Here is a 22607-nt window from a genome sequence, read left to right as displayed (position 1 = left end):
TTGAACAAAATACATCAATTACTAATCTTTACATTAGCTTGGTGAAATCAACTAAATGAGACTATAGCTGCAGCTAAACTAAGGTCTATAATCAGAATTATTAAATAGTTCATTTGGGTGTTATTTAAAAAAAAATCAATCAATACCAAAGTTAAAATTATGCTAAATCAAAGTCTGTCAAATCAGTTTTTTGCGTGCTACAAATACGATACCACTGTTGCATGCGAAGTTGTCATCTGGGCGCTTTCACGACTTTCACTTTGTCGCGATTGTATTCTTGGATTCGAACTGATTTGGGTTACATTTAAATTTCCTGCATTGGAAAACATCTGCTGAGCACCTATTAACAAAAGAACCTTTTTATAGAAAATGTTTCGGAACACGAGTAACAAACATACCGATCATTGTTTTTCGAATTTTGTTTTCGACTTTCAGTCCAAACTACAACGCCATGAAACATACATATCTGCTACTCACAGTCACAGGCATTCCCTAATCTTTAACCGGAAACATAGCCAACTGAGAGTTTGAAAAGTGTCAGTGAGCGCAAGGACACCAAAAAAATGATAAACATTTTTTTCGAAACATTTCATACTTTGAAATTTCAAAGCATATATGGCCCCAAAAGTCTTTGAATATCAAAAAAAAATTCCGATTAAAAACACTTTCTTGATTTAAAAACTCAATGTGAGAAAACGAACATAGCCGGAACATAGTTGGAAAAGAGTCAAGGCACGCAAGTAAATAGAAAAAAAACTAACTTGTTTTTAAAAAAATCTAAAATCCAAAGAACCAAAGAATCTTCTTGAAATTCTAGAACAATTTATTATTGAATTTTTTTTTGATAAATTTAACCCAATTATCATCATCATTTACAGACTACAATAATATGACATTAAAAATATATAGGCTATTTCGATCTCGAGCGATCGGGTACACAATCCTAACCACACGAAAAAAGTTTGCGGGCCCGAAATCGTTTGGTGTCGCAAAAAATTCACCTGTTGTCGAAGGTTGTTGTTGTTCAGCAGCAGCCGTAGCTGTATTAGACAAGAGAGAGTTTGTCTTGGAGTGTTCTTGTTGAGCGACCTCTGTGGAGATATCTGCGATCAGTTTATGACTCAGAGACGCAAGCTGGGTCCTCAGTCTGGCACTGTTCGCCCCAATCGAATCTATCTGGTCCAGCCATTTAGTCTCGTCGTCCAGCATCACACACGCAAAAGACGAAGCATCTGGCTGGCCTGAAAAAAAGTAGCTTGATAATACTAGAGAAAACAACTTCGCTGAAAACAAAACAAATTTGAAGGAGATGAAATTATTCTACATCTTGCACTTAATACTTAACGTAGCATTCGTCCGGTTTCAAATCAAATATCGACAGGGTTTAATGATTTCTCAACATGACATCAATGAAAGGTCACAAAAAACGTACAATTCACATGGTTGAAACTTCTATATAAACTAATTTGCTTTCGCTGTGTCACTCTTAGTTTTGATTAAGAAAATTTGTTCAGAAAAAATGAAATTCAATTTTGCCCTCATTAAATGAAAAAGAAGAATATCACTTGCAGCTAATTGTTTTAAAATGCAATAAGATTCAGAACTAATTAATATAAAAGTGAGGGTAAGTTGTGCTGTGTTTTGGTGTTCAAGTATTTTTTTATCGTGGTTCGCCTGAGAAATAATTCTATGCGTGCTTCAATTAATTTGATATATACCTAAGATAATTTAAAATTAGGGCGTCGGAATTACCTTTTTTACCGACAAATTTGAGTTTATAATACAAACCACTTGTTCTCACAAGCGTAACACATAGGCGAAGCTGCGCTTCGCAAACACTAGCAAGAACACGACAAAAAAGCAGCTCTATAAAGCGAAGCAAACAAAAAATAGAAATAAGCCTCGAATCAGTAGAAATTTGAAACGTATTGGCTTCGAACCGACAATTGGAGTCTAACGCCCTGTCCTGATCTCTTGGCCATGAACGCTCAACAATCAGAACAAAACTGGTCTCAAATAAAGCAGCTACATATGCTAACAAATTGCCAATGTTATGCAGCAAAAGTGGCACCAAATACAAATAGACACAATTTTGCCAGTAAAAGTTTGGAATATAACAAACTGTAGGCATCCACACTAAATCGAATTTTTTTTAAATATTGTTACGATGTTCGAAACAAATAGCTTTTTTCGGTTCTTTTGATGAATTAAAAATGCATCACCTGTGTTAACTTATTACTATTCGGATGTCTAAGCAGATGCTATCAAAAATCAGGAAAGATGCCACCAAAATAAGCATCAAAATTTGCGACTTAGGTTAGAATAAAACAAAAGTCGTACTGTAACACTTACGCTTAATAAAATTCGCTTGTGTAATGATTAATTAAATGATATCCAGAGGTGCCACTAACTTTGGTAAGAATTTTCTCTTCAATCATTTTATCAAAAACAGAGCATGAAGCAAACATTAGCGATAAAACGACAAAAACAGCTTTAAAAAGTGAAATAAAAAATGAAAAAGCTATGATTTTTTTTAAAAATCTTTGCTATTTGTACTACGAGCCCTTGAAAGTTTTCTATATCTAGCCACCAAACGAGTTTCACCTTAAACACTTTCGGGAGTTTCAAAGAAAAATGAAAATATCACTTTAACACAGAAGCGAAGTTGCACTTCGCATGCACAAGCAAAAATATGACCGATAACGCTACTGGGAAACACTGAATGAATAAAACTTTGAGTCTAGAAAAATTCTTAAGTGACGCACTCCAATTATGGCGCATTAGCAGCACCAGTCAATTGGGGAAAAAAGAAATTAATCAACTAACATGCCTCAATTTATAGAGCGGACGCATTTTAATCAGTATAAGAAAAAGTTTATTAAAAACATCCGACCCTGCCCAGGTTCGAACCCTCTTTTATTGTTGTGGGTCTCCTTCCCTACCTCTACGCTACAGATCCATGATACTTTGAAGCTAAAGTGCTATTTGTTTTAATACTCTTAGCATTGGCTGTACTTAATAGTTGGTTATTGATCAAAATGAACATTTTCAAAATGAACACATTTTGTCGCAACATTAGCGCCGCAACAATATTTGCGACTTCGGTTGGAAAAAAAAACAGTTCATACTATAACACAAGCTTTGTTTTGTAAAAATGGTCTGAATAAACACACCAACCAAGCATATAACTACTCGGGGTGGTTTATTTTATTCAGACCATTTTTAAGATGATATTCTTATTTTTCTTTGAAACTCCCGAAAGTGTTTAAGGTACCGGAAAAAAAAACAACCATTTCTTCAGTTTCCTAAAGTTTAGTGTTTCATTTCCAACTGTTTGTTGGCTTCATTTTTTAGGTAAGGTATTCTTGAACCAAGTGAGGATTGGTTATGCCATCAGAAGTCTCATTTGTTTTCCTTTCATTTCTCATAGTTTATATACCTCGCTGATCTATACCTGACTTTTTCGATTGAAAGTCGGGAAAATTAAGAATTTGACAGAACTAGATAACACGGCTGTTCATTCACTCTATTTGATATATTTGCAGTTCAAGATTTAATATTTAATTCAGTTGCGGTTCATGATTTAAGATAACGATTTTCGCCTCGACATCTTTGTCGACTAATTAACTACATTGCGACACCGGTGTTGCGATCTTTTAATTAACAGAAAAATTTTTCCGCCGATAAACTTAGTCAGCAAGTATTTCGGAAAAAACGTTAATCAACTCAAGGAGACTATTTTTTTATTTGGAGTTTCATAGAACACATTCCTTGAATCTCTTTCATTATGCAGAAACTTTAATGGTTAACATTTTTAGGAAAAAAATTTTCATTTGAAGGCTAAGCAAGCTGAAAATTCGTACAGATTTCAATTATCAACTTTACTTGGTATGAAAATATCATCATTCATCAAGACAACATTTTAGAGCAAACTCGTTACTGATTTCAAAGTGTGAAAAAAAATCAGTAACCATTTCTGACTTAAATTTTTCCAGTAGAATACTTTACCTTGGGTCTTCTTATTGACTCGAAAATTCCATATCATGGCCATCAATATCAGTCTGTCAGCTGCCACTTCGACCCATTGGTCATTTTCTGTCACTTCAGTGAAATCGACACCCATATTTCCAACAGAAGAGGATCTAAATTTAGTCAAGTCAAAGTCATGACATGTATAGGCAGCACCTTTCAATCAGCGTCTTCTCTCTTTTCTCCAGATATCATTAGCCCTTTTTACTTCGCTTTGTTATTTTATCCGATATCATTAAACCTTTAACACCGCTTTGTATTTTAATGAAAGTGCAATGCAATTAGTTTTAAAATTCCAGAGATGATGCTGGTCTAAAAGATCAATTATTTTATAAGATATGAAGTGCAACTGCTTCGCGTCTATTAAATACTAAAATATTAAGATAAAGCAATTCACAAGCAACTTTTGATGCTTTCCATGCGGAGAAAAATTATCCCGAAACTCTTTAAAAGCTCTTATATAGAAGTTCCATCCTATTTAGCTGGTATCTGTACAAAAATCGAAGAGAGCGCTGAAAACGCGTTAATAAACTCAAGAACAGCTGCTCATAATCATGCCAAAAAAAAGTTAAGGTTAGACCACACTTTACGGTTTGATAAAAAAAAGTACTTCTGCCTCTGCGAGCTCCCCCTCTTCAAATTATGTTTATATCGACATAGCAGGCGCCATCATATACTTAAACAGCTGACAAAAAACGAAGGGCACTAACCTGAAACATCGTACAATGTTGCCAGCAAAAACGAAGTCTTGAGTGGTGGGCGAATCTCCTCCCAACAATTTGTTTAGTATTTCCATGCAATTATCTCCTTGGCTGCTCTGAATACTGCTAACGGTAGCTGTTCTTGCATGCGAGGGGGAAGTATTGGACAAACTTGTCGTATCATTGCTCGTCCTCGAGAACTCAGCAAACATCCTCAGACTGCGAGACACGTCTACTGTCTGATCATAGAAACAGCAGTCATCATCAGACTGAGTATAAAGTTCAAACAAAAAAGGGCAATGAACTGTGAATAACTCATGTTCAGTTTCCCCAACTACATTCAGTATTTCTCGGACAATTTTGACTTCGACAAAGATCTGCTCTAGCCATTTCAATTTAAATGAAAGTCGAAATTATAAGATCAAGTAACATAACCGGTTCGAAAAGTGTCAATAAACGCAAAGACAGTGAAAAAACGATTGAATTTTTTCAATTTTCGAGTTTCAACTACGTTTATAGACTCCACATAAAGTATTGCTTTAATTGTGGATTTCATCTAAACATATTTCATTTGGCATTTTTGCGGCCCGGCGAGTTGTCAACATTAGATTCCGGAAGGTTAAAAACAGATTGAACAACATACAAACAATTGATAGGCTCTTTAAAATAAAAATAAAAACAGTTCATCGTCAATGTACAGTCTTCACTCTAAATTCGTAGAAAAATTCTATATAAAAATATATTTAAGAGTATACATAAAAAGTCCAAAAATATATATAAACCACCAGTTTTCAATTAGAACAAAAATTGAATAGATCAAATCACTACAGAAAGGTCTTCATTATGATGATACATATTTTAGTCGTGATTGACTTTGTGTGAAAAAAAACAACCCCGGAGTGAAATTCGCACCCAAATCGTGGTAGAACCAATTATCACTAATAAGGGGATTGGGCATGAGAGCAAACCAAAATACAAAAACTCAATACATAAAATCTAATTTTAATCAGAACTTTATTGCAGCAACATAAGCTAATCAAAAAATGACTCTCTTTCACCATTGATTAACTTTTTGCTACAACTGGCCAAGAAAAAAACATAGCCAACAGACAGTTGGAAAAGAGTCAATGAAAGCAAGTGAATAGAAAAAAAATGGAGCAAATTTTTGAAAAATCTCTGATTTCGATTTTGCGACAAAAAATGAAGGCCTCAGAGCTCTTTGAACTTCTAGAACAATTTATGATTGATAAAACTAACCCAACGTGAGAAAACAGGATCAAGAGGTTAACTTTTTTTATTCACTAGAAAATCGATAATTGAATTCCATTTTCGAAAGTATAAATGTCGATGACGTTTTTGGTGAAATTTACACAATCGCTGTTCGATAGTTGAAATGCACTGCTTGAAAAAAAAATCAGAAGTGAAACCGCAAAAAAACAAATTTGAGCCTGAACAAATTTAAAGCCTTTTCCCGAAAAAATCATCGCGACCTATTTTAGAGTCTGAACAACTCTTGAAAACAAAAAAAAGTTTAAGCAAATTGAAAACTTGTTGCATACAATGGAAAATAAAGGACTATGATTACAAGCAAATGAAAAGACAAAACTGAAAATAAATTTAAAAATGCTAAAAAATCGAACCTTTCTGCTGGACATAAATTAGCAGCCACAATAGTGTAAAAATTCGAAAATTTTTGGTTTCCACAAAAAAACAGGTCCCGATTGGAATTGAACTTCAGGGATTTGTCTTCTCAACCATGGGCGTTACTACAGCACCAGATCCACAGAACACTCCTTGAATTTATGAAGAAAAACCTTCCAAAAACTTAAAATGAACAGCATAAAAAACAATTCAAAATAGCGAAAAATAGGTAAAACTACTTGGAACTCAATTTATTGCCCAAAAACCGGAATACACTGAACTGTTTTTGAATTAGAGTAAAAATGCCCAAATTTTAGGCGAAGTTGGTGCTGCGGCAACCAAGTCGACAAAAAAGCAGACAAACAGAAATCCACTTTCAAAAAAAAACTGGTCCTGACTGGATTCGAACCACTGACCTTTGTCTTTATAAGCTGATGCGAAAAAAGTCTATATTCCAGTTTGATAACGCTTAATAATCGATACACTTTAGGACAAACTTATACACGAGCCAAAAACAGAGCATGATAATATTGGCACAGAGACGAAGCTGTGCTTCGCAAACACTTGCGAGAACACGACGAAAAACAGCTCTATAAAACGCAATAAGAAGAATTAAAATAAAACCTCGAATTAGTAAAAAAAAAATTAGATTGAATGCTAGAGATCAGATGCTATGAAATTTCCAATGCTACAAATCATGCTTATAACAAAAGTACCACCAAATGAGTGAAACTTTTTAATGAAGACTTTCATTTGCGAGTTAGGTAAAGAAAAAAGAAGGTTCGCATTAATACACTAACGCTTGCTAGTGTAATGAAATGACTCGGATAAGTTTTCAGAAATTTTAGTTTATGCACAGAACTAAAAGTAATTTTCAAAGCATAGACTGTTTAGGGAACTAAAAACAGTTGATTTTGTGCTATTTGACTACCATGACTTAAACTTATGAAGTGTACGCACAAATTCAATTGTATATTGCGTACGCAGTAAAGTGATATTTTCATTTGCGCGTTTGTTGTTGTTTACAGGAATGTCTGTCTATTGACTGATTTGCTATTACTTGCTAATCACAAGTACAAAATTACACTCCTAAAAAGCAAAACAGTTCATATTTCTATGTAAGTACACACCCATAAACAAGGACAGCCGGTGCGAGGCTTGTAGAAAAAAATCTTATGACCACAATCACTGAAGCAGAGAAACAAAATCATTTTTAAACTAAATTTCCTCTTCAATGAGACGATGTAATAGCTAAACTAATGAGTAAATCTCTAGAGATTCAAATTCAAAATTCAATTATAAATGACTCTCATCGTGCCATTTATAGATTGTGTGTCAAATAGTCTGAACACGTATTTTTCTCGACAGAGCCAAATTTGTATTTTTTTTTAAAATCCGAATTTTGACCGAAAGACCTTTAATATACTACACTTGAACGGAAAACTTTAGGTACCAGAAATTGTTCGGAAAAAAACATATTGGTCGGACGTCAAAATATTCAAAATGTATCACGTTAAAGATCTTTTAAGTTCATGATTTGTATGTGATGAGAACTTTTTACATAAAATAAGCAATTAAGGTTGAAATCTGTCATCCATCTTCAATGCGACCTAAGTAGCACGCGTGCAACTAACTGACCTTGTTGGTGTTTGACATTGCAGGCGCTTGTGCGTTGGCCTCCAGCACAGTGTTGTAAAGTTTGTCAATCTGGTTGAACAACAAGCTAATCTGCATGTGGCTCCTCACTAGACCCTCTGCTAACTCGACACACAGCCTCCGTCGCTGCACTTCCTCCCCCTCCCTTGCAGCAATGGCCCCTCCTTCCTCTCTTTCACTAGTGCCGCTTCTGTTCACATGCTCAATACTAGACTGCAGCTCACGCAGTTGGCCAAAGCTCTAAAAATTCAATTATACCAAGGAGGCGAGAAACCCTTCACAAACTTATAAAAATAGCTTAAAAAAATATTAACAGGCACTTGAATTCGAGTATCAAACATGATCTTTTCACAAGAAAAAACACACTACGAACGTCTTAACTTGTTTATCCATCCGCCCTGGTTGATTCAGAGGCAAACGACAAAAAATTCTGCAGCGAATTATTTAGTGGAAGGAAACCAAATTGGTAAAAAACTTTTTTCAAGAATTCAAAAAAAATTTGACCAATCTGCCCCCAACCCACCGCCTATACTCAATCTGCTGAGAGATTGAAGCAATCAATAACGATTTGAGAAATTTAACACAAAGGCAAAGCAGAGCTTCGCACCACTTGCGATACAACACAAATATAAAACATAAGTTAAAAAAATGTGAAAAGTTGAACATAGGCGACTGACAGTGGGAAAAGAGTAATAAATTCAAGTAAACAGAACAAAAACACTGACTTTGTTGAAAAAATCTCTCGAATTTCGAAGAAAAAAATAAATGCCCCTTTAAGCTCTGTGAGTTTCTTCAACATTTTATGATTGGCGCTTTTTTTGATAAGTTTAAACCAACTTGAGAAAACTGGATCAATAGGTAAAGTTTTGATTCCACTGGAAATCTCAAAATTAAATTCCACTTCTGAAACTCGAAATTGTCCACGTTTTTTGCGCCATTTCCACCTTCGTATTTGGAGAGCGCTAACTAAAGTAACTTTCAGCAGATGAACTTCAACTGAACTCAAAGTGTATATATACCTAAGTACATTCATAAATGCATTAATATTTATGAATGCACATCGTAATTATTAGAGCATTTTAAGACTCTCAACAAAGGCCAAACAATGGTTGCAAAAATTCACACAGAGGCGAAGCTGTGCTTCGCAAACACTTGTGAGAACACGACCAAAAAGCAGTTCTATCTAGTGAAATAAGAAAAAGTAGAAATAGGCCTCGAATTAGCAAAAACTCGGCAACGTGTTGGATTCGAATCTGCGACCTACCAAATTTGAGTCTCACTCACTAACCACTCAGCGACGGATGCCTAAAATCCCCAAAAACTAGCCACCAATAATGCAGCTATATATGCTAAGAAATTGCCAATTCGATGCAGCAAACGTAGCACCAAATACAAAAAGACACATTTTTGCATGTAATAAATTGGAAAGCATAAAGCCAAATTATCTTAAAAGTCGAAAGTCGAGGCCGCTTGACCAGAGAAAATTCCCAAAACCAGCCATCACGATCGAACACTTAACTTAGGAAACTGCAGGGTAGTTTACGAGAAAATTTAAAGTTTCCAAACAACGATCATTAAAGCAAAAATTTGACTTTTCCGAGAATCATCCCTTTTGTTGAAAAATTTCTGGCTGTAACCACTTATGCGGAAAAAAAGATTAACACAGCCTGTTGTTTCTATTGAACTGAAAAACTCAGATTTGGGCAGGTAGTTTTCAAGAAAAATCAAAACGAATCAAAACACAGTCAAAAATCCAAATATTTGACTATTCCGAGGCCAAGAACTTTCTATATATAACAATTGAAAGTAGCTACTTCTGCAGGGAAGCTTCCTCAACACATTCTTTTCAATCAACTCAAATCTTAGATTTGGGAGAGTAGATTTTGAGAAAAAAACCCAAAGATATGGGTCAAACTTCCCCGATCGCACACATTTTCATAATCACTGATTTTGTGAAACAGAAATTGTTGTGGCCATCGAAACTATCAATAAAAGTTAACCAAGCCAATACAACTTCAGCCGAAAGTATTTGTTCGAAAAAAATCTTAAAAAAAACAAAAACTTTTAAAATCAGACATGATAAAATGACAAATTACAGAACTTTCAATTATAGAAAAATATATTTAGAACCAAAATAAAATCCATGCTTTACAAATAAGGACGATAAAAATTCAAACTGAATAACGTAACTGCCACTTAAGCAAAAAATGAACCGACGTAAACTAACCCGAAAACCAGAAATCCGAAAAAAAAATCAACATTTATTCAAGTTATTTATTTTAAAAAATAATAAATGCCCGAAACATACTCCATCTAATTGCTACCTAGATTATGTTGTTTTATCTGAATTTTCAGAAAATGAGCATGTTTTGAAATTTACTATACCTATAAAATTGACTATTCTGTGAACAAAAAATTTACGGGCAAAAAATCAAGTACCCGATTGCAATACCCTTGCTTTTCGCAAGCTTAACAAGTATTGCAGACACTGTTTGAGGAAACACATCAAAAACCGACAGTTGTTATCAAGCTTAACAATCTACACGACTTTATGAACGACAAATGCCCGGTTGAAACATCCACTTCATCTGAAAAACTCAAGTTAAAACGAATTTAATAAACATAGACTTTCAAAATTCAGAAAAAAAGTAGATACCCTTAAATCTCTTTGAATTTCTAGAGCAATTTATGATTGACACTTTTTTGATAAAATTAACCCAATTTCAGAAAACTGAGCCAATAAGTAAAACTTTTCTTTCGCTGGGAAACCCGAACTTCAAATTAAATCAAAAACCAAAACGCAAAAAAGTAAATTTGAGCCTGAAGAAATTTTAGGACTTTTCCTGAAAAAAATCATCGCGGCCTATGAAAGAAATTGACTACGTTCATTGACTCTCAACAAAGGCCAAACAATGGTTGCAAAAATTCACACAGAGGCGAAGCTGTGCTTCGCAAACACTTGTGAGAACACGACCAAAAAGCAGTTCTATCTAGTGAAATAAGAAAAAGTAGAAATAGGCCTCGAATTAGCAAAAACTCGGCAACGTGTTGGATTCGAATCTGCGACCTACCAAATTTGAGTCTCACTCACTAACCACTCAGCCACGGATGCCTAAAATCCCCAAAAACTAGCCACCAATAATGCAGCTATATATGCTAAGAAATTGCCAATTCGATGCAGCAAACGTAGCACCAAATACAAAAAGACACATTTTTGCATGTAATAAATTGGAAAGCATAAAGCCAAATTATGTATAAATTATGCATTGCAAAAAAATGGAAGATGCATTGAGTTTGAAAATTTCTCAAATCGAGCCTTTTATCTTTGTACTGTTGTTTGAAACAATTAACTTTTTTCGGTTCATTTGATGAACTGAAAATGCATCAGCTGTGTTAACTTTTTACTGATCAAATGTCGCAGCAAATATGATATTATACTGCTACCGCAGCCTACCGATTCAAAAGTTCCACCAAAAGTAGGTCTTTTACTTGCGACTTAGATTGAAAAAAAAACAAAGTTCGTTCTTATACACTTAGCTTCGCAAGTGTAAATACAAAATGACACTTGAGGAAACCGAAAACAAAATGACACTTAATTTTGAAAAAAAAACTTACTTAATTTAAAAAAAACGAACTTTAAAGAAGAAAATACATGGCCTTAAGCTCTTATGTTGATACTTTTTTCATAAAATAACCCAACTTGCGACAACTGGATCAATGGGTAAAAGTTTTAACCTTCCTTTCACCAAAAGAATGGAGTTTGCCTTGCTTTCACCAAAAGAATTGAACTGAACTTAAAAAGCAATCAAAAATCGAACACCAAACACTTAAATTGGAGCTTGAAGACTTCTTCCAAAAGAAAAAAATATATCATGATGACGTTTAAAAAAGGTCTGCACTATACTCATTGATTCTTAAAAAACATGAAACAAAAATCTTGCAACCTTCAACACGGAACTTCTTGAACTCAAAGCCAAATTGCGCTAAGAAAAATTGATAGCCGTTTTCTGTGCCAGTGGTACAGAATGTTCCGAGCACAATGATTAAAAAAAGATACTTGAAAAGAAAACATTTTACAAAGAGGCGAAGTTGCACCTCGCATACACAAGCAAAAATTGACCGGTAACGCTACTGGGAAAAACTGAATGAGTAAAACTTTGGTTATAATTCTTATATCACCTAAAAAATAAAACCCTTTTTTGACCCTTAGAAAGTCCTTCACATTTTATTCGCGCTCTTCCTGCATTTTTATTAGAGAACGTAATTTTCATCCTCTTTAGCAAATAAACTTGAATTAAACCTAAGCAAGAAATTCAAGGTCCAACCACTTAAATTAAAATTTGAGCGTGATCAAGTTTTAAGACTTTCTTCTGATCATCACGATTTACAATTTACAAGTCTTCACTACACTCATTGGCGCTAAACAGTTTGTAAAAATGATGAACTGAACTTAAAAAGCAATCAAAAATCGAACACCAAACACTTAAATTGGAGCTTGAAGACTTCTTCCAAAAGAAAAAAATATATCATGATGACGTTTAAAAAAGGTCTGCACTATACTCATTGATTCTTAAAAAACATGAAGCAAAAATCTTGCAACCTTCAACACGGAACTTCTTGAACTCAAAGCCAAATTGCGCTAAGAAAAATTGATAGCCGTTTTCTGTGCCAGTGGTACAGAATGTTCCGAGCACAATGATTAAAAAAAGATACTTGAAAAGAAAACATTTTACAAAGAGGCGAAGTTGCACCTCGCATACACAAGCAAAAATTGACCGGTAACGCTACTGGGAAAAACTGAATGAGTAAAACTTTGGTTATAATTCTTATATCACCTAAAAAACAAAACCCTTTTTTGACCCTTAGAAAGTCCTTCACATTTTATTCGCGCTCTTCCTGCATTTTAATTAGAGAACGTAATTTTCATCCTCTTTAGCAAATAAACTTGAATTAAACCTAAGCAAGAAATTCAAGGTCCAACCACTTAAATTAAAATTTGAGCGTGATCAAGTTTTAAGACTTTCTTCTGATCATCACGATTTACAATTTACAAGTCTTCACTACACTCATTGGCGCTAAACAGTTTGTAAAAATGATGAACTGAACTTAAAAAGCAATCAAAAATCGAACACCAAACACTTAAATTGGAGCTTGAAGACTTCTTCAAAAAGAAAAAAATATATCATGATGACGTTTAAAAAAGGTCTGCACTATACTCATTGATTCTTTAAAAAAATGAAACAAAAATCTTGCAACCTTCAACACGGAACTTCTTGAACTTAAAGCCAAATTGCGCTAAGACAAATTGATAGCCGTTTTCTGTGCCAGTGGTACAGAATGTTCCGAGCACAATGATTAAAAAATATACTTGAAAAGAAAACATTTTACAAAGAGGCGAAGTTGCACCTCGCATACACAAGCAAAAATTTGACCGGTAACGCTACTGGGAAAAACTGAATGAGTAAAACTTTGGTTATAATTTTTATATCACCTAAGAAATAAAATCTTTTTTTGACCCTTATAAAGTCCTTCACATTTTACTCGCGCTCTTCCTGCATTTTTATTAGAGAACGTAATTTTCATCCTCTTTAGCAAATAAACTTGAATTAAACCTAGCAAGAAATTCAAGGTCCAACCACTTAAATTAAAATTTGAGCGTGATAAAGTTTTAAGACTTTCTTCTGCTCATCACGATTTACGATTTACAAGTCTTCACTACACTCATTGGCGCTAAACAGTTTGTAAAAATGATAAGCGGGTAAAATTAGCAAAAAAAAAATGTGGAAGTCGCTGTAGAAATAAATTGGGAGTCGAGTCTCTCATCGTGCCATTTTAAATTCTGTGACGTTTAGTCTGAAAAATTTAAAAAAAATCGGACAGTTTTTCTCAAAATAGAGATGATTTTTTTTGGAATTAGAATTACGACTGAAAGGGCTGTAAAATGATACCAAACTTTTAAATCAAACACTTCGAAGCAACTAATTTCTACTTTCTTTCTCATCAATGTGAAAAACAAGACAATAAAACTTGTTTATTTCGGAGTACTTTCGGCTATACAGCCATCATCAGCACTGAAAAACATCCGCACTGGCAACTTATTTCTTTGAGGCAACCAAAATCATTGAAAAACGCCGTATGATTTTTGATTTGTGCATCTGTGAAGTAGTCGCAATAAGAATAAATACAAAAACAACAGACAGTTGGAAAATTGTCAACGCACTCAAGCAGTTCAAGTTGCGAAAACAATCAAGTTTGCGTATTTGTTCAAGTTTGCCGTATTTGTTCAATCAACGCCGTATTTGTTCAAGTTTGCGAAAACAATCATAAGATAATTTGTTTTATCCCTCTAGGAATTCTAAAAATTTAATTCTATTTTTGAAGTCATTCACACGTTTTATGCGCCATTTTGCTACTCGAGGGTGTAATGGGCCTAATTTTTCGTGAATTGAACCTGAAAAAAAATCAAATATCAAACGACGAAAAACCAATTGAGCCCGAACAAAGGTGATGACTTATTCTTTGTTAAGAAAAAACACGACCTATATGAGTGCCTTCACTACATTGATTGACACTTCATAAACCGATGAAAACTCAGTGAACAATACAAAGAATAAAAAAAACTAAAAAATTTCTTCAACGGTGGAAACCAGTTTTTATGCATGAGCATTTGATATTTCTATCCACCCTCTGTCAAGCCCATATGAAAAAATGAGACGTCGGATTTATTTACTGTTAATTGCAAAAAAAAGGATAACCGGTTGCTGCGCAAGAACCAGAGAATGTTCCAACCATTCTGTTTGAAAAAAAATACTACTTTTTTCAAATTGATGTCGTTTTTTTGCGTTGGTGTAACTTAAAGAAGCTGATCAAAAACCTATATCCTCGCCATATTCAGCACTCTTAGTACTGCAAAACGGCTGACAGCGTTTGACGAAAAAGCAAAAAAAAAACAAATACATAAACCAATTTTTTAGATACTTTTTCACAGACTTTTTTTGAATTTTTGATACCCAAATTAGCGGTGAAAAAACTTCGAAAACTAACTTTACTGGGAAAAACTAAATTTTTAGAGCTTGAAATTTCATGCTTTTTCCTTCTGTTAAAAGCCTATGATAAGCTTGATCGCTCACTTTCCTATTTGCTCGAAATGAGACTAAAAATCAAAAACTTCTAACCGTTTTTTTTCCGACACTAGGAAAATTTTGGGTGATAAAATTTAAAACACACCCCAATACAAAGTTCATCCCACTTTCAATGGTCAGGACAACAAAAAAGGTAGCCAACAAACAGTTGACATGGCCAGAAAAAAAATAAATGTTAAAGAACTGAAATATTATTTAGTTTTGTCATTTTTGTTTCGTCCGACCATTGAAGATGGGGAGGAATCATGTCATTGGGTGACTTTCAGTTTTTTCTTCTTTTTTTCAAAGCAAAATCAGCAACTACGAATAATCATGGGAATGGTTCGAGTGATATGTCATCTGAAAACTATTTTGATCGTGATTCGAACAAAAAGAAAGAAAATTCCAAAAACTTCAATGGCGAAAAAAAAACGGTTAAAATTATTGATATTTCGTCTAATTTCGGACGAATAAAGCAAATTTAAAAAGCTTATAACGTCAGTCGGTAAAAGAAATTGGGCCGATAAAACTTATTTCTAATCAATTTAAAAAATTTTATAGCGCCCATTTGGGAAAAAAAGTTTTAAAGTCAAAAAACAAAATCTGCAAGAAAATTGAGAACATTTTCGAACTATTTCTCAAATTCTTTTCCCATTTTATTTTTTTAAATACTTTTGTTCTAATCCTCTTATCGCACCAAGAACAAAAACTACGCAAGTTCAAAAAAAAACTAAATCTCATTTGAAAAAACTGCTATTTGTACCGCAACCGGCTATCCTTGTTAACGTTTCGAGTTACCTCAAAAAAAACATTACCTCAAATCACTTTGAAGTTCAAGAATCTTCAAAAGGCAAGCGAAGCTGAGATTCAAATTACTTGCGAATCAGAAACTATTTGAAAGAGAAACTAAACTTTGCAGAAAAGAGAAAAACTTTCAAAACTTTTATCGCAGTTGGTTGGGAAAGTTGTTAGTTTAAAATATTGGGTATAGCTATCAAAACCAACAAAATATTGAAGAAGTGTGGCAACTAAATCAAAAGAGTTTAGCAAAAACAAACATAGCCAACTAATAGTTGGAAAAGAATAATGCACGCAAGGTAACTGAAAAAAAAACCTACTTGTTTTTTTCCAAAAATCTTCGACTTTTGAATTTCGCAGAAAAAAAACAGATGGCCTTAAAGCTCTTTGAATTTGTAGAAAAAACAATTTAGTATGGACACTTTTTCGCTAAAGTTAACCCAATTTGAGAAAACTGGTTCAAAAGGTAAAACTTTCATCTCGCTGGGAAATCTGATAATTAATTTCCATTGTCAAAATTCGAGGTCGATCATGTTTTTCGCGACCTTTAGAATGCTGTTGTTCGATAGAGGAGTTTGCCTTCGTTTTAACAATAGAAATGCACTAACCGTAAAAGAAATCAAAAGTCAAACCGCGAAATATCAAACTTGAGCGTGAACAAATTTTAAAGACTTTTTCCTGAAAAAAAAAACAAAAAAAAATCAGCAAGACCTATATAAGAGTACTCACTACGTTCATTACTCTTAACCAAACCGAAATTATTCCTGAAACGATCCGTCAGGAAAATTGCCTCTTAATATGGAAAAAAGTTAAAACTTGAGTGAAACAGAAAAAAAACAGCTTCAAAATCAAAACAAACTAACAACGAGCATTTAAAAAATAGATTTAAAAAACATGAAGAGTGAGGTAAACACCATGCAGCCGGAAAAAAATCATTGGGGCTTCCTTCACAAGGTTCGCAGCGGATTGGAAAAACAGACATCAGAGGTTAAACTGATTCAGAACACAAACTTCAAAACTCAAAAAATAATAATTACTGTGAAATCAAGAGCAAGAAATACGAGCTAAACAGGGAATTAAATGTGCGTTAAGGAACCATTTGTAGCATCAAGCGGAAAAACGCAGCTCTGAAACTTCAACTTTAATGAAAATAAACTAACACGTGAAGAACCATTTTTTGCAGTGCGGGTTAATTTTTGAGATAGAATGACCTATTTCAGAATTTGAAGACTTTGATTGCAAAAACTTTTAGGGTTATTCAGCCACAAATGAGTTTTGAAAAGTAGTAGAAGGGACCTTCAGATGACAAGGTGTCGAATTTGCTACTGCTTGAATTTCATACTTATACTTCCTCAAGTGATATGAATTCTTACTTCAAGTTAATCCTGCGTCATGACATTATCCGCAATTACCACAATACGCATTAGCGCAGAGTCACATAGCCCGAAAAAATTATATCATCAAAATCAGTCGCTGCTCATCCTAATCGACCCTCGTCATCTACTTATCGAAATAGAAGTAATAAATATTGTCTGAGTGAAAAAGTAATGGTATCCGCCTTTCCATCGAGAGCATGATAATTCGATGCACACGATGATCTGACTTTGTTTCTTAAGTAGGACGCAACGCTTACCGGTCCCAAAAATTAGTTAGAAAATTAGCATGAAATCTAAGACAAAATTAATAAAAAGTCTTAACTAAGAGGTCGAGCAGCAGTTCCTGGCAATGGATTGGAAAGCTTGAAGTTGGTGGTATTTTTACCCCGTGGGTAAATCATGCCAATCTATAATTAAAAAAAAACTATAAAAAAAAGTCTGAACTAAATGGTCGAACAGCAATTATTGGCAATAGGTTGACCTAGCTTGAAAGTTTTGATGTTTTTTTTTTCGTGGATTAATCAAGCAAGCCTAACAAGTCATTTTCCAATAGTAAACAGATAATAAGTGAAAGGTCATTTAGAAAAATTTCGTTTTTTTTCTCGGTCATTCAAATTGATTTTTCGAGCTCTCTCAAACCACTTTAAAGACCCTTTTGACCAAACTTTCTGAGCCACAGGCAACTGTTTGAAAAACAGGCCAAACCCCCCCCCCCCCATCCGCTAATGTAGGCAAGTATCTCGTCAATTCATTCAAATGATTGTCAATACGTTGCTTCTATTACCAAAAAAAACTATCATTTTTGGCTATAATATAATCAGAATAAATTAGAATGATCAAAACCTTGATCTTTATATAATAAAAAATAAATGATGTGATTTAGATTTTTTTGTAGTCAAACTACGAATTGACGAGATGTATACTTTTAAACTGGCGAAGCAACATAATGCATAAATTAGGATGATCAGCCTTAATCTTGATATTGCTTGGCCAATCATTTTAAAGTACAGTGTAGCGTGTCTAACAGTGTGTGAGGTGGTGTCGATTGCAGTGGTTAGAGTGGACACTGCCTCCGAGCTCTCCAGCACAAACTGTCGCAGATTCTTCTCCAGGGCTCTCTTCTGCCTTTCACTCAGAGCACCACTCACCTAAACATCATCAAATCTACACTTACTTACTCTCAACCTACTCATATGTGTTCAAACACTATGTCCTTTTTATAAATTGCCCACAATCAAAATCGGTTGTTTGCGAAGCTTTTATAATTGGTGGTTTTTATAGTTGCAATAAAAAATTGCAAGCACAATATTGATTTAAGGTTTGCAATGAATTTTTGAGCACGCCAGCTTAACCTTCCTCACTATCATCTTATCACAATTATTCGTGCCCATTTCAAGCGTTTTTAACATACCAGAGGACCGAAGTGTGACTAATCTAGGTGCCGAAATTATTCAATCCTCCTTTATCCCACTAAATGATCACCATCAAAGTATCACCTCGCCATCAAAGTATCACCTAACTGTCATCACTTGACGTATCACTCCAATCTTCCTCCATTTTACTTATTCTTGCTTGCCAAACAACTTTTAAAATGGGCTCAGGCCACCTACCAATTTTGATAAATCAAACCATTACCGAGGATATCCTTGCCATTACCAAGAATATCCTTTACGCCTCGTAAAACTCATAAATTTAAAAAAGCGGACTGAAAAAATGTGAAAACTGAAATCGCAAAGAAACCTATGCAACATTATGTTCATGCCGCAGAGCGCATTTTTTTGCGATACGGTTCTCTTTGCAGCCCGTCACCAAATTCCTGCAGGCCGTCGTCATTTCTTGATCCCTGCCCTAAATGACGAAACAAAGAAACTAGCTCAACAAAGAGACAGTATCAGAATTTTATATCCATCCGATTCACAAAGGAAACATGTCCAAAACCTCTAAAATTAAGAAGAAGGACGAGAACTTTCATTAACCAGAGGTCGTCTAGTAAATTCTGGATAGTGGTTCGATCTCTCAAGGGCTTTAAATTTGGGGTAGGAACCCATCCTATCAGTTTTATTGACAAAGATTTTCAAGTCGAAAGACGTTGCAAAAACTTTTGAGGTACAAAACACCAAGAACACAATACAAAACAGCAAAGCTCAAAGATAACGCTGAGAAAAGCTCTCAAACTCAGCTTAGCTGACTCTTTAAGCTTTATACAACGCAAAGTGGGAAACTCCTGACACAGCCAAATCCTTTGGAGCAGACCGTCTCTGCACGGTTGATCTTAGTTATATTGACGTTTTAACTGGCAGCTTTTTAAATTCAATTTTTAATCGCTCTGTTTCTACACATTATCTCTCCATTATAGAAGAAATCAAAGGAGTACTCCTCGCGAAACCTAGGAGACCCTAAATTGTCAGAATCCTACCACCAGGTCTCAATTTTATTAAGTCGAGTTGCTAAAAATTAAGATTCACGCGCTAAGTTCTTTCGCCTTTCAACACTACAAACCGATTGTAAAAACAAGAGCACCCTAAAAGTGACGAGCAGGAGATTTCAAATACACATCTCCTAAAAGTAATTACTCTCGAACGCCCCGTTTTTTTATTAGCCCGCTGTCCTGCTCAGTGCAGGACCAACCAAGGGAGAGAGATGTCATCCATTTCGCCGCAGCCGGTCCCACCTTGAGGAGGCGGATGACACTGGGACCCCTCCAACCGTGACCAAAGTGGGATTCGACCGCCTGACCCTCGTGTTGAGAAACGTGTGCCTAACGCACTCGGCTGCTCACGCTCCGTTGTATCCTCTTCTGAAGAAGCCTCACTTCGCGCCAACAGAAGAACCCTTTCCCAATTAAGGTCACAGGTTACGGCCTCTTTTTGGAACTCCTTTTAGAATAGACCTGTTTAGAATAGACCCAAACGTCCCTCTTAACTGCGCCTATTGTATTTCCAAACACAACTTTACACGTTTTCAACTGTTCTAAGAACACCACTACCCTGACTCCCATAGAGATGTGGCTTCGGAAGACCGAAGCTGCAGAAAATTTGAAACTCGGGTTCAGCATGCCGTAAGCGCCCTCTCGGGCTTGACAACAACAACAAGGATGTCTAAAGTTAAATTGGATCGAAAGCATTTTGTAAATATTATTAGGAATATATTTTATGTCGCCTCATGACGAAAAAGTTTTTTTCGTGACATTTACAATTTCGCTGTTGGATAGTCGAGTTTGACTATTTTTAAAAATAGAAATGAATTGATCTGGAAAAAGAATCAAGTCAAACTGCAAAAAATCAAAAACAGGCGTGAAAAAATTTAAGACTTTTCCTCAAAAAACAGAAGAAAAATTTCTCACGACCTATTTAAGAGTCTTCACTGCGTTTCTTTGACTAAAAAAAATCCAAAAAAAAATATATCTCAATGACCTGCACCATGAGAAATTTGACAAATCGCATTCGATATGTTAGGAAACATAGCCAACAGACAGTTGGAAAAAAATGAACGCAAAAATCAGAAAAAAATACGGGTTTACTTTTTTGAAAAAAATCACAACTTTCGAATTTGTGCCCCTAAAGCTCTTTGAAATTTTGGAAAAAATTATGATTGAGACTTTTTTGATATAATTAACAAAATTTGAGAAAACTGGATCAATAGGTAAAATTTTTATTTTGCTAGAACATTCGGTAATTCAATTCCACTATCAAAACGAGAAGCTGTATCGCAATGATTTTAAATATATATATATATATATTACAGACCTGCTGCTTCCAGGACGAGCTAACCATCACTACGGGAAGGAACTTCTGGGCAGAAATGAGAGTCTCAAAACAGGACTTCAAGGTAGAGAAAAGACCTGTTAGTTCAGGGATAGTAGAGATCGCGCACTCAGTGCAGTTTGAGAGGATTGTCAGGCCTCGTTGAGAATAGTCCTGAAAAAGGCGAAAAACTAGCACGAAATTAACAAAATAACTAGCTTGCTCAAGAACTTTTCGAGTTTTTGAAATCAATAAAATACAATCGGAACACTGTAGTTAAGGTAATCTACTAAATTTCAACATGCGTTAAGATTGTAATTAAGCGGACCGTATTTGTTATTTTGTGCTCAAACGCAGAGCTTCATAAAATATCTTGTCTTGATGAAAGTGAAGATTGAGCTAACCTGTATAAACCTAAGCAGGAACAGGTACAGCGAGGGCATGGTGTGCACAATGAGGTTACTATTCTCGAGAAGACACCCTCTGTTCGCATTCGCACTGGGGGATGATACCAGACTATTCAGCACATCGCTCTCCTCGTCTTCCGGGTCTGCGCCAGAGGTTACACCAGAATAATGCGTGGCGTTGTTGTCATTCCTAAACCCACCAGCGGTACTTCAAAAATCATAGTCAATGTGAGAAAAATGCATGCAAAAACACCAAATAATAGCCAATAATTGAAAATATGTTAATAAACACACGCAGACCCAAAAAAAAACATAGACTCTTAAACAAAATTTCAACTTCCCAGTTTCAACGAAAAAGAAATCTATCACTTTAAAGCTCTTGGTACTTTTATCCGCTGGGAAAAAAAACAGCCAACTGACAGTTGGAAGAGTAATGAGCGAAGTGAATCTGAAAAAAAAACTTTTTTCAAAAATCTTCGACTTTTGAATTTCGAAGAAAAAAAAAGATGGCCTTGAAGCTCGTTGAATTTGTTGAACAGTTTATGATGGACACCTTTAAGCTAAATTTAACCCAATTTGAGATAACTGGATAAGTTAAATTTAACTCAATTTGAGATAACTGGCTAAATAGATTTAAAAAAAATTCGCTGGAAAATCTGATAATTAATTTCCATTTTCGAAATTAGAAGTCGATCACGTTTTTCGTGACCTTCACAATTTTGCTGCTCGATAGTGGAGTTTGCCTTTCTTTTAACAATAGAAAATGCACTGAAATTAAAAAGAAATCACAAGTCAAACCGCGAAAAATCAAAATTGAGCGCGAACAAAATTTAAGACGTTTTCCTGAAAAAAAAATAAATCAACAAGACCTATATAAGTGTACTCATTACGTTCATTACTTTTAATGAGAATCCAAATTTAAAACTAAAAGCCATTCACCACTTTTCGTGTCATTTGCACATATGTTATTGGAGAACAAGAGTTTTCTTCCATTCGGCAAACGAATAAGCGAACTAATTATGAAATTAAAAGTCGAATTACCAAAAAAAATCAGGGGGATTAAAATAAATAATTTATATGAAAAGAAACGAAAAATTCACCTTGTTCACGAGCAATTCACGAGCGTACATTAAAC

At 34.7% G+C, this 22607-nt stretch overlaps 1 protein-coding gene across 1 annotated transcript in view; it reads right to left on the bottom strand.

Moving 5' to 3' along the window:
• The window catches only part of LOC134840096 (protein furry-like), a 70743-nt gene continuing 48136 nt past the window's right edge, over positions 1–22607 (bottom strand). The window contains exons 21-28 of the mRNA XM_063855787.1: positions 21470–21662; positions 21069–21239; positions 18348–18470; positions 8010–8267; positions 4740–4969; positions 4009–4142; positions 1002–1241; positions 1–340 (exon numbers count right to left, since the gene is read on the bottom strand). Of these exons, the coding sequence (XP_063711857.1) occupies positions 198–340; positions 1002–1241; positions 4009–4142; positions 4740–4969; positions 8010–8267; positions 18348–18470; positions 21069–21239; positions 21470–21662 (1492 nt within the window). The 3' untranslated portion in view covers positions 1–197. The remainder of the gene's footprint in view (positions 341–1001; positions 1242–4008; positions 4143–4739; positions 4970–8009; positions 8268–18347; positions 18471–21068; positions 21240–21469; positions 21663–22607) is intronic.

This window comes from Symsagittifera roscoffensis, chromosome 2 (genome assembly GCF_963678635.1).
Source record: "Symsagittifera roscoffensis chromosome 2, txSymRosc1.1, whole genome shotgun sequence".
In the NCBI taxonomy this organism is placed as follows: Eukaryota; Metazoa; Xenacoelomorpha; order Acoela; family Convolutidae; genus Symsagittifera; species Symsagittifera roscoffensis.
Note: the sequence above shows the minus strand (reverse complement) of the source record. Positions and strands in the feature narration are given on the sequence as shown.